The following is a 12,709-nucleotide window of genomic DNA, read 5'->3' as shown; positions in this document are numbered from 1 at the left end:
AGAAAGAATGAATGCTAATTGACCTGTTCTTGTTCATAATAATCTCCAGTGCCATTGGTATTTCTCCCTTTTATTCATCTCTGATTTTATTTATTAGAATCTGTAGACTATATAGACTCCATATATATTGCTCTGGCTAAAAGTTTGTCAGTTGCATTGGGAAAATAACTTTTTTTCATTGAACTTTTGGACCTTTTTTTCCCCTTCCATTTATTTCTGCTCTGGTTTTTATTAATCCTTCTCTTATACTAATTTGGGGGCTGGTTTGCACTTGCTTCCTAGGTCCTTGATAGATATCATTAACCCATTGGTTTAGAAACCATAGATTATCTTGCTAAAGTTAGAATCAAACAATGAAAATTAGTGGACTTAGCAAAGCTGAAAATCTAGTAAGACCAAGGAAGTCTGGAGAATGGTTGTTTTCTAAAATATTTCCAGTGCTAGCTGTTTCAAGCCTCCCATGTCAGCTCCACAAAACTTGCCCAAAACAAGGCACGTTCTGGCTGCCTGGGTGCTCTCCCCTCAACCTGTGCTCCAGAGGGAGCACAGCCTGCAGGAGCTGTGTGCTAAGCTGTCTGTTCCATGGCACAGTAATGACATGAAAAACCCTGATCCCACTTGGCATCGATTTTCCACTATCTTGGCAGGTCTACACCACAATCACTGTGGTGTGTGCCACTTGGCTAGGGTTATAAGGCTGGCTGGCCACCAACAAACAAAGAAGTCCTTCTATTAGCCCAGCAAGATGCTCTGTTGGGAATGCCAGAGCCCCGAATGTCTACAAATACATTTTTCACAGGTATCTCAGGAATTTAATTTCTACTGTTGAGTGTCTAGAAAATCCTGCATTTCTCAAGACCTTAAAAAGGAGCAGTTTCTCACTGCAGCTTCCAGGGAGAATAGCAACAGCTCATCCTAGATTCCTCTGCTTCCCATCTCATCTGTTACCTTCTAGGATTGCCTACCTTGTGATTGCCCTCTATCCTGCTCACCAAAACACAGACAGTCACTCTCAGAAGAGCGAAGAAAGAGGCCTATACCGTATTAAAATCCTACTGTCCAAAGTGCACAGGCTATGGTCTAATTCATTATTATTATTGTTTGGTGGTGGTGGCAGTGGTGGTAGCTAGTAGCCCAAATGGGGACATTCCAATTTAAGAAACCTTTCTCCAGCCTAGTATATACCCATCAGCTGACTCTGAAGTAACTGAACCCGGAAAGAAATGAACTATTCTAACACAGCCAACATGCCACAGAACCCAGATACCCATACAAATCCTTTAGCAGAAGTCTTTCTGGCTTTCTGCCTCATTTGGGACCTTAGAGTCTAGGATGAATACTTAAGTAATCCTTGCTCCTGAATGCATGTTTCCCAAGGTATCATGAATCAAAAAGCACAGGAGGGGGAAAGTTATTTTTGTATTATGTTTATAGAAACAACGAAATCTCAATGAGGTGGGAGATAGCCAACAGCCTGTTGAATTTGCCAGCTAAAATAATAACAATAACAATTATAGATTCAACAAAATGAACTTGTTATTATGCCCTGGGTTTAGCCCTAGCAGACCATCATGAAGTTGTTCCTCAATGTTCAAGACTGAAAAAAAAAATCTTTGCACACATGGTGTTCCTAAAGAAGAAAAGAAGCGCTTTCTAGCCAAATCTAAGGTTTAATTCATGTGAGAAACTTTAGTGCCACTGACCACAGATGCAGTGTTTGAAAGGCAGCATGTCCCACTAAATGAATTCTGGCCATTATGAGTGTATTCTGCATGGATTTTCAATTATTACCTATAACAAGATTTTTTTTTAAGTTATGAACATTAACACGGCTTTCCTACTAGAAGAATAAAGAACAGAAGGAAAGGTAATATAACCTTGATTTGGTTAACACTAGGTCACCCCATGGCCACTTGCCAAGGCTTCTAATGCTAAGTACTTACTACTTGGGTCTGGGCCTGAGGAGGGAGTCCCCAAATGCCAGCAGAGGTCGGGTACAGCAAGTCAAAGAGATATCAGGGGCTTACTGTAGACTCACACAGTGTGGGGCTGATGGGCACTTGGCAGCCTGGACCAAGCTCACAGCAGAGACTACTCAGCCTCTCGTGGAGAAATGCAGACCTGGCAATGTCAGGTATTCATCACACAGACATGTTCACTCGCAAAACATTATCAACTCACACGTTTATGATATAGGATGTGCAGATGCACATTACAATTTATGTACAATTACAAAAGTACTTTTTAAAAGACTGATTAAGGGGGCTAGAGAGATGGTTCAGTGATTAAGAGCACTGGTTACTCTTAACAGGAGCCTTAGGTTTGAGTCCCAGTACTTACACAGCAACTCACTATCATATGTAACTTCAGATCCGATGCCCTCTTCTGGTTTCCGAGGACACCAGGCACATGTGATGCACAAACATACATGCAGGTAGAACACGCATACACATAAATTAGTAAAAATTTAAAAAATATTTTTGAAAGAGTGGTTAGGGCCATATTTTCTAGAGGACAAAGAGCCAAGGGCAAGAAAGCAGGGGGAGATGTCATCAGAGAGGGGAATGATGTCATCGGAGGGGGAATGATGTCATCAGAGAGGGAATGATGTCATCAGAGAGGGAATGATGTCATCAGAGAGAGGATGATGTCATCAGAGGGGGGTGATGTCATCAGAGAAGGGATGATGCCATCAGAGGGGGATGATGTCATCAGAGAGGGAATGATGTCATCAGAGAGGGAAATGTCATCAGGGAGGGGATGATGTCATCAGAGAGGGGATGATGTCATCAGAGAGGGAATGATGTCATCAGAGAGGGGAATGTCATCAGAGAGGGGGATGTCATCAGAGAGAAGATGCCATTAGAGGGGATTGATGTCATCAGAAGGGGACGAAGTCATCAGAGAGGGAAATGATGTCATCAGAGAGGGGGATGTGATCAGAGAGGCGCTCAGAGTAACTTCCTGAACTAGAAGTTATGTGAAACTGTTCTGATTCTACCAGCTGGAAAGATGCAGGATGCAGGAAAGGGTGGCTTGTCGTAAAGACCCTAAGGGTACCTACCTGGATAAAGACCCAGGGTGGGTAAAGACCCTGATACAGAAAGATGGGTTTCAAACCATCACACTTGTGCAGGGTACAGGCAGCATCTATATTTGGGCCAAAATATGCACACACATTGACAGCTTCTAGACAAATATGCAAAATACTCTCTCTGCTCACCTCTGGCAGGTGAGATTTACATCTCAACGAGTTCCCACGCACAGTGTCTGATGGTTTTCGTATGGGGGCCTGGCATTTCAAGTTGTAAAATAAATAAGTAAAAACACATGAGCGCTGAAAGATTAACCTTTTAAGATATTTTTGTTTTAAATTATGTGTATATATGTGGGGAGTGTGCATGTGTGTCAGGGTCCGGGGGGGGGGGTGTTGGTGTTGCACATGAGTGCAATGCCCTCAGAGACTAAAGGGTATCAGGTCCCCTGGAGTTGGAGTTTCAGGTGATTCTGAGCCTCCCAAAATGATTGCTGAAAGGTGGGGGTGGGGGTGGGGTGGAGGACTGAACTTGGGTCCTCTGCAAGAGCAGTACCACTCTTAACCAACAAGCCATCACTCCAGCCCCTGGTATAACTTTTAATCACAAGTTTTTGATATGTTAACATAAATGTAATCAAAATTCCAAGCCACTTTGAGAGCAAATATGTGAAAGCCATATAGTCATTAATGAATTATAGCTATGATTTATAGCACACAGTGAAATCTCCCCATAAGGTGGTAACTGAGGAACAGCCCAACAAATACATTATAGGCCAACAGCCTTCTCCTGACTTTACTGTACAATGTTACATATTGTGAAGTAATGTGTAGAAACAACCTTTATAATTCCTTACTATCAACCCCAGGAAACCCTCATAATGGTCCTACTATCCTGCTCCGCAGAGTGGAGACAGTGCCACACAGTGAAATGACCCGTGTGCACATTTAAGTGTTGGGAAGGGACCACAGCACAACCGACAGCATTCCTGGTCACAGAGCGCTCATTGTTCAACAGCCACAGGAGACAGCCGTGCTGGAGGACTGCGGCGAGCACATGCCCATGCTCAAAGAATGGCAAGGGGATGCAGGATAAAGACCGGAGAAATATCCGTAAAACCAACTTCTGCTAGGTCTAATGAGCATGCGTCACAAACCAGGAGGGGCGGCTATAAAACAAACAACACCAAAACAACCGCTCAGGATTTAAGAGTGGCGATCGATGATGTCACCACAGCATTGTTTACCACCCAACCTACTGGGGTAAATTCCTCACCCGCCCTTTGCTTTGGAGTCCACATGTGTGAAATGCATTTGGGAACAACTTCAGGACCCTTTCTATGGCGGTAGGCAGTTTGCCATCGTTGAAACAATGGGATCGGTGGCAGAAGCATTTGCTACTTCAGTGTTTACTCAAAGGAGTGCATCGTTTTGAAATCCAATCATATTTCAAAATTGGAGGCTGGAAAAGATGGACAGGTTTCTCCAATCATTGCAAAGAAATTTTACATAGCAGTTCTGGCTGTCCCGGACCTCACTACATAAACCAGACTGGCCTCAAATTTACCTGCCTCTGCCTCCCAAATGCTGGGAATTAAAGGCATGCACCACTATGCCTGGCTTATATTTTAGACAAGCAAATCTAAAATCACCCACTGAAGAAGCTGAAAATTTGAAGGTTTTAGCAATAGGGACCCCAAATAGAGTCAACAAACGAATACAAAGTTCTGTTTTAATTACTGCCACTAGTCGTGGTTGGGAGGTTTCTTTTGGTTGCAGGAAGTGACTTTCATACATACACACAACACGCTTTATAGCCTTTATTGTTTGTTCCTGGAGAATCTTCTAAAATAGCGCTGCTCAGTAAGTAACTAGTCAGTGCCTGAGCTAAGTGATGAAATGATTGGGACAGCAGCCATGGAACCCCGGCACCGCTCAAGCGGACGAGAACCATGGAACCCCGGCACCGCTCAAGCGGAAGAGAACCATGGAGCCCCGCCACCGCTCAAGCGGACGAGAACCATGGAACCCCGGCACCGCTCAAGCGGAAGAGAACCATGGAGCCCCGCCACCGCTCAAGCGGACGAGAACCATGGAACCCCGGCACCGCTCAAGCGGAAGAGAACCATGGAACCCCGGCACCGCTCAAGCGGAAGAGAACCATGGAACCCCGGCACCGCTCAAGCGGAAGAGAACCATGGAACCCCGCCACCGCTCAAGCGGAAGAGAACCATGGAACCCCGCCACCGCTCAAGTGGACGAGAACCATGGAACCCCGGCACCGCTCAAGTGGACGAGAGCCCTCAAGCCCTCACCATCACTCAAGCGGAAGAGACAATTCTCATTTGAAAGAAACGCCGGTGGTCTTATCTTCCCAAGCTGGGCCAACTGGACAGAGAAGCCAAAAGGAGAACTAATTGGTCCTTTCTTGCTCTAACGTGGACCGTGTGCACTTTTGGTGGTACATCAGTCACTGGCTCACGGTCTAGCCTTTCGACCTTATGCACACAAGGCATTTACAATCTCTGTGCCTCAGCTTCCTCTTATATGAAGTGAGGTAGTGAAATATGTAATAGTCCTTTCTAGATTTGTTACTGGGAATAAGCTTGTTACCACATGTCTTGGTTAGAGTTTCTATTGCTGTGATGAAGTACCATGACCAAAAGGCAAGTTGGAAAGGAAAGGGTTTATTTAACTTACACTTCCACATCACTGGTTCACCATTAAAGGAAGTCAGGACAGGAGATTGGAGGCAGGAGCTGATGCAGAGGACATGGAGGGATGCTGCTTACTGGCTTGCTTCCTCTGGCTTGTTCAACCTGCTTTCCTAGGAACCACCAGCCCAGGGATGGAACCACCCACAAGGGGCTGGGCCCTCCCCCATCAATCATTAATTAAGAATGTGCCTTATAGCCAGATCCTATGAAGTCATTTTCTCAATTTGTGTGTCCAGTTGGCATAAGACTAGCCAGCACGCCTCACAAAACTTTAAGAACACTGTCCTATAGATGTTAACTTTGTTGTGCTAGCAGCTTCTTGCTAGAGTGATTAATATTTTTACTTGCTATTTTATTTTATTTTGGATAACCACATACTGATTGTACATGACTGTCGGTCAGAGTGCTTTTTAAAAACCTCATTTTGAGGCCTGGAGACAAGGCTCAATGGGTGAAGGTGCTGTAGCCAAGCCTGACAACCCGAGTCCAATCCCTGGAACCCACTTGGTAGAAGAAAGTCCTCTGACCTACACACACACACACACACACACACACCACTAATAAATGAAAAATCATTTAAAAAAAACCTAAAAATAAAATTTCATTTTTGAAAGAGAAAGCTAAGGAAGAAAAACCAAGTTTTTAGGAGAGTTCTTCTCATTTATTTAGCAGGAGTCAAGTAAAAGGCTTGATGCATATACTACACTTATCAGTACAATAACTGAGGAAGTCCTTACGTCAGTCACTTCAATGAGGAAGGTTCACCTCACCACAGGTGTGCCTGTGGTGACCCAGAAGACCTTACCTCAGTCCATCTGATTCTAATCTATAAAAACCTTAACCCCATTCCAATTAACCATGTTGGAAAAAAAATAAGAAAAAAGAAAAAAATAATAATATCAATAATGCCACTAAAGAATCATCTGTTTTCACTATAAAACTGCTAAAACTTGTCTTTGATGGGATAACAGTGCAGGCCACGCTCCTGGCAAACTATGACATCATTTCTACCCGAGATGCTTTAAACTATGACTAATAGCCGTTTAGGACAGTTTACAAACACACTTACATCAGTGTATCTAGTTGAGCATCTGCCAAAATGCTGTTGCTAAGCCATTAGAATGTGGAAGGAAATTCCAGTTAATCCCCAAACAATGCAGAGATAAAGTAGGGACCAAAATATTTGTACTAGTTCCTTAAAACAAGCAGAAGCCCACTGCTGCATACTCATGACAACAAAATCTCATCTCTGTATTTAACACCATAAAAAGAGGTTCTCAATTTAGTAAAACACTTGCACCCTCTGCCAGATGAAATGCCTGATTGTTCCACAGGCACACAGCACCTACTGCCCTGTCACTGTCTCTCCATAAACACCACAGGCCATCCAAATGATAAACTTATGGTCTTTTTTTTTTTTTTGGTTATTTCTTCTTTTGGGCCAAATACACCCTTTTCCAGTTTTCACTGCTGGCACATGGACCTTACTTAGCCAAACCACAGCTTTAGAGAGTGAAGGGAGGTCAGCCTTCCCTCTATTGCTGTGGCTGCTCCTCTGGGCACCAGGGAATTAAAGAGAAGCAATCAAAGCACACTGCCGCCTGGCACAAGGCCTCGCAATTCCTGTACCTCAGAGCAGTACCACAAGTTTTAGAGCATTCAGAATCAAGTTCCGGCCTTGTTTCCTATCCCAGCTTGTGATACTTGAAGAAAGACAAATATTGTGTTGAGTTTGAGATCAGACAAGAGGATGGAATTTTTTTTTTTCACTTTTTGCTGCTGTAAAATATGTTGTATGAAACAAAACTTTTCCTATGCTCACTCAACCTTTCCAACCCCAAATGCATTTTCCAGAAGCAGGAGTTGGTGCCTGTCTCACCTGTGTGTGTGTCAGATCAGATCTAGAAAGTTACATAAGAGAATCACATGGCAAGGAAGATTGCATGTGGTCCATGGGCCAGACTCAATGACACAGTTAGCGAGGGGGAAATGTCTCGATCTTCAGTGGTCTAGGATAGAAATCTTATCCTGTGTTCTTCCAGACCTCACAGAGGGTGAAGGCGAAAAATGAGTCTGCACCGAGTTACTGAAATGTCACTCAGCGAAAGCTAGCATCCCAGACTGCACTCTGCAGTGCTTGCTTGGATGTCTGTGGTAATTCACAGCCACTTTTTAAAGTTGCAGAGTAGATATCCTGTGTGGCATCTCGGATGCTGAGTAGATCTTGAGTTGAAAAAACAAGAAGGAAACAATTATTATTCCACTTGTCTATGCCCCAGGCAAGTCCCCTTCTAGAGGCTACTTTAAAATTGACTTTAAAAACAGATTTATTCCTTTTTTTTTCTGTATCCCCTGTGTATTTGTGGCCATGTGGGGGTGTGTCTTCAGAGGACAGAACGGGGCATTGGATGCCCTGGACCTGCAGATTCTATGGCTATCAATTGTCTGACAAGGTGCCGGGAAATGAACTGCAGCTTAGTCCTTTGCAAGAGCAGCCAACGCTCTTACACCCCCTAAGAACTGGCATTTCTGTTGATATTTAAGGTGTTATACAGGGCTTCTAAGAAAGAGCCAAGTTTCTTAGATAGAACTAAGAGCATCCAGAGACTAATGAGAACATTGCCCCATCCTCACCGTGTTGGGAGCCTTCTCATGCTGGCCCTAAAGGATGAGTACAGTGACAGGCACTGTAAGTGAAGATAAGGGGAAAGAAGCCACAGAAGCCTATCCTGAATCAGAATGGTGCTCGTCTGAGCGAGCATGAGGGCTCACGTGATCTGGACCACCCAGGGAAGTTAGGATAAAACATTGGTTCTTGTTGATTTCAGTTATGTCACAAAACCTATACAGAATTTAAGATAGGAATAATTTCTTCAGTCATTTACTCCAACTCTCTCCTAATTATGAGAAATCAATATCCTTGGATTCTGTAATCTGTGGTCCCAATCACATAAGTTATTCTAGGATATTCTAATTTATAGACGTCTGTAAATTTTGCTTTTCCTAACCTTCTTCCCTTTTGAAGAGCAAGCAGTCTGTAGACAAGCCCGCGTGTCGGATTTTAGCTTTATCTTTTGTGGTGGCCTGTCTTCCTTGTCAGCTGGATTGGATTGGATTGGATTGGATTGGATTGGACTGGACTAGAAGTTATTCTAGGATATTCTAATTTATAGACGTCTGTAAATTTTGCTTTTCCTAACCTTCTTCCCTTTTGAAGAGCAAGCAGTCTGTAGACAAGCCCGCGTGTCGGATTTTAGCTTTATCTTTTGTGGTGGCCTGTCTTCATTGTCAGCTGGATTGGATTGGATTGGATTGGACTGGACTGGATTTTTAAATCACCAAGGAAAGATATTTCTGGGTGTGTCTATGAAGTTGCTTTCAGCACGGAAACCAGAAGACCTACCCAGACTGTAGGTGGCGCTGTTCCACAGACAGGGGTCCCGGGCTGAGCCAGAGACAAGAGGAATATCACCACCCACCTCTGCAGTCTGCCTGGATTCAAGGGGACCAGCGATCGCATGCTTCTGCAGCTGAGCCTTTCTCGCCACGGTGAACTACACCCTTGACCGTTCTTTCTCAATGTTGCTTTCTGTCAATACACCATTTATTAATTCTGTGGCCTTAAGTGAGTCTCAGTACTTGCTTTTCCCCTTCCTAACTCCTTATGGCAAATACTGCAAGGTTTTGAAATCTTAAATAGCACATAAAAACCAAAACCATATGTAGATTTCTTTTGCAAAGAAAGTAGGACAAGACTTGAGATTTGAAATGCTTCTGGCATGGAAGTGGTTAACACACACACACACACACACACACACACACACACACACACACACACACACGGTTCAAATCTGGCTAACCAACGTTCCCACTTTCTTTGCGTCGTAATACGCTCTTCTGCGTGGAAGCAGTCACGTATGGCAGGGCATATAGGGGAGCAGTGTGCCCACAGAGCTGTACTGTTCCACTTGTTTGCTTTTGAGCCTCAGTACCTCTGGTACTAGGTACTGTTAGGCTGCCAATGAACTCCCCTCCCCCCCCCCCACCCCTGCTTTAGGATATGTCTTTAGGATATGGCTCCTTTCAAAAAACATTCCAGGATGCCTCTAGCTTTTATTCTTAGGGATACAGCCTGTCTTCCCTGGCCAGATTTTACCGTCTCTGCAGACCATTCTAGAGCTTGCCTGCCCAACTCCGCCACTAACGCTTGGATTGAAAGGTGTGGAACTGGACTGAGGTCTACAGGAGGAAGGGACAGACTTCCATTGATTCCCTGTCCTGATCCACAGCAAACACCAAAGGAACCAAGCATAGAATTCTTTAGCCTAAAGACAAAACTAGACTGTTTATCCTCCCAAAGGTGGCTCCATCTCGTCGAGCATATAAACCCCAGGGCACCTCGCTGCAGCAGGAAAGTGTCCCAGGAGGCTCAACAGGCAGACCTTCTGGGGCTCCCAAAGACCAGCCCACAGTGTGGTGTGATTGGAAAGACTCCAAACAAAGCTTCAAAATCTTCATCCCCGAGTTCAGATAACCCAGGGGAGGACCAGGAGCCAAGTTATGCAAGGAGCTGGAGCCTAGCACCTGCAAGTCTGGGTACTTCACTCTCCATCTCGCAAGTCTCTGTGAACCCCCTCCCTGTCTTAGTTAATTAAGTTCTGGGTATCACAATCTGGAGCCTCTCTCCCAGCAGAAACCAGGCAGAGGAAGGGGATGGGGAAAGTCAAGGTCACCAGATTCTCGCCCATTGGTTCTCTCACTCCCTCCCGGCCCCAGCACAGTCTCATTCCCGGACCCACGGGCGCAGCAGGCTGCCCTCATCCTCCGCGGTGGCCCGGGACCCCTACCCACTCACCAGATGGCCATCCTGCTCTTGGGGTAGTCCAGCCGCTCCAGGCAGCCGAGGAAGTGAGGCAGCGTGTGCGCAGCGTTGCGGGCGAGGACGGCCACGAACACCGTGGGTTTCTGCAGGGGCGACTCGGGGAACGCCACCGTTTCCTCTCCGTCCTCATCCGAGTCGGACTCGGCGGCGAAGCGCGCCCGGCAGCCTCGGCGGAGCAGGGCGGAGGACAGCAGCAACAGCGCGCAGGCGACGGTGGCGCGGCGCGCAGCCATGTTCCGTAGCCGGCGGGAGGCGGCGGTGCTGCCCGCGGCGCCGGGGATGAGGCTGCCCTGGGACAGCGGGAGCGCGCACGGGGGCACCGACTTCTGCAGCTCGCGGGACCCGCCGCCGCCCGGCTCTGACCACTAAGTCCCCAGTGCACCGACTCCCTGCCACCAGCGCTCGCCCCGTGCTCCGCCCTGCGGACAGGTCTGGTCTTCCCGAGTTCCAGGGAAAGTTCCCCTAGTCCAGGCTGTGCTCCCACATGAGGTCTGCGGCTTCCTCCAGAGCTGTGAGGTGTGGCCCTGTCTGCCAATGGGCCGTGTGTGTGTGTGTGTGTGTGTGTGTGTGTGTGTGTGTGTGTGTGTGTGTGTGTGTGTACATAACGACGGTACAATCCCCCAAGAAAATTTATTCAGCTTTTGCAAACCGCAGTCTGAATGAAGTCCTTCACAGTGACGCGATGTATTCAGGGTTTTATAAGGCATCTATTGACAGATTAGAGTTCTAAAATTGGTTGTCTCCCCAACCACCCACGACTGTGAGAAACAATGTTATAACTTCCACAGAGGCAGAATGCGTGTACTTCCACAGACACACAACTTCTGAAAATTTGAAGACTCGGAGAATTTTAGACCTCAAATCTGAACCCTGAAAATAACAGGTTCTAATGGATCACTATTCTGGAATCTCTCTCTCTCTCTCTCTCTCTCTCTCTCTCTCTCTCTCTCTCTCTCTCTCTCTCTCTCTCTCTGTCTGCAAGATAGGTTGCAGTATGAACGCTTAACAGCTGGGCTCTCACTCCAGCCTGAGGAGCCCCTTCCTAAGTGAGATGAAAAGATTCACATGCCCCTCCCCGCTTAATCACCCAAACTGACAAAGAGTGGAAAGATCAGTGTCAAAGATCAGTGTCAAAGAGAAGAGAGAGAATGAAGACCGGAAGACAGGACCTCGGTAGAACACAAAACACAGTCAGCTGACAAATGTTTACTTTGAAGATAGCATGGGGGCCAGAGTAAACTGTGGCATGAAATCCACAGCCTTTGCCCTGTGTGCAGGCTGAACTGGGGACCCTGGAAGCTCACCACTGTCACTGCCAGGCCAGCCAGCCCTCAGCTCTGACACGCAATCTTTTACCGGTTGTATTGCTCCCTCTCCATAACAGTTGCAAGGCTTCAATCTCTCTGCTCTGCTCTCCAAACCTTCCAGGGGTCTATTTGCAGCAGCTCCCTTCTCTCATCCTAAGACTTAGCCCCTTCCCACAGACTTAAAACAAACACACACACATACACAGAGACAGACAGACACTTTGTACAAGCATTGGTGGACATGGTGGCCAGACTCCCCATTCCAACACCAAGGAGGTAGAGACAGGAATCAGGGGTCCAAGGTGATCTTGGCTACCTACATATCACAATGTTGTATAACCTGGGCTATGTAAAACTGCTTCTGAAACAAAAATAACAACCTTGTCTCCTGTGGTACTCTGTCAACACTGCCTTCCTCTTTTCTTAATCTCCTTTTTGCTCTCTCCATAGAAAAAGTTGTCCAGCTCTTCCTGTGAGACTCTTCTGGCAAAATCCACAGAGACTTTGGTATTTACAAATGTGGTGAGATCTGTTGTTGTTGTTGTTGTCAGCTTTCCAGACCTGTCGTGTAAGCTCCACTCCTTGGCTTCTTAAGGTTCTATTTGTCTGCAACTTCCTTCTTGTCTTAGTTTCTGTGAAGAGACACAATGACCACCACAACACTTACAAAAGAAAAACGTTTAATTGTTTACAGGGGCCCTGTTTCCAGTTTCCGAGGTTTAATTACATCATCATGGTGGGAGCATGGTAGCAGGCAGAGGTGGTGAAG

The 12,709-nt window shown here is 46.0% G+C and overlaps 1 protein-coding gene across 1 annotated transcript in view; it reads right to left on the bottom strand.

Annotated features, from left to right (window-relative positions):
* Colgalt2 (collagen beta(1-O)galactosyltransferase 2) overlaps positions 1-11,117 on the bottom strand; it is a 99,891-nt gene extending 88,774 nt beyond the window's left edge. Inside the window, exon 1 of the mRNA XM_052200960.1 lies at positions 10,607-11,117. Within this exon, the coding sequence (XP_052056920.1) occupies positions 10,607-10,866 (260 nt within the window). The 5' untranslated portion in view covers positions 10,867-11,117. The remainder of the gene's footprint in view (positions 1-10,606) is intronic.
* Positions 11,118-12,709: the final 1,592 nt, after the last annotated feature.

The sequence above is a fragment of the Apodemus sylvaticus genome, chromosome 12, assembly GCF_947179515.1.
Source record: "Apodemus sylvaticus chromosome 12, mApoSyl1.1, whole genome shotgun sequence".
Lineage (NCBI taxonomy): Eukaryota > Metazoa > Chordata > Mammalia > Rodentia > Muridae > Apodemus > Apodemus sylvaticus.
This window is presented reverse-complemented; position numbering and strand designations above follow the sequence as displayed.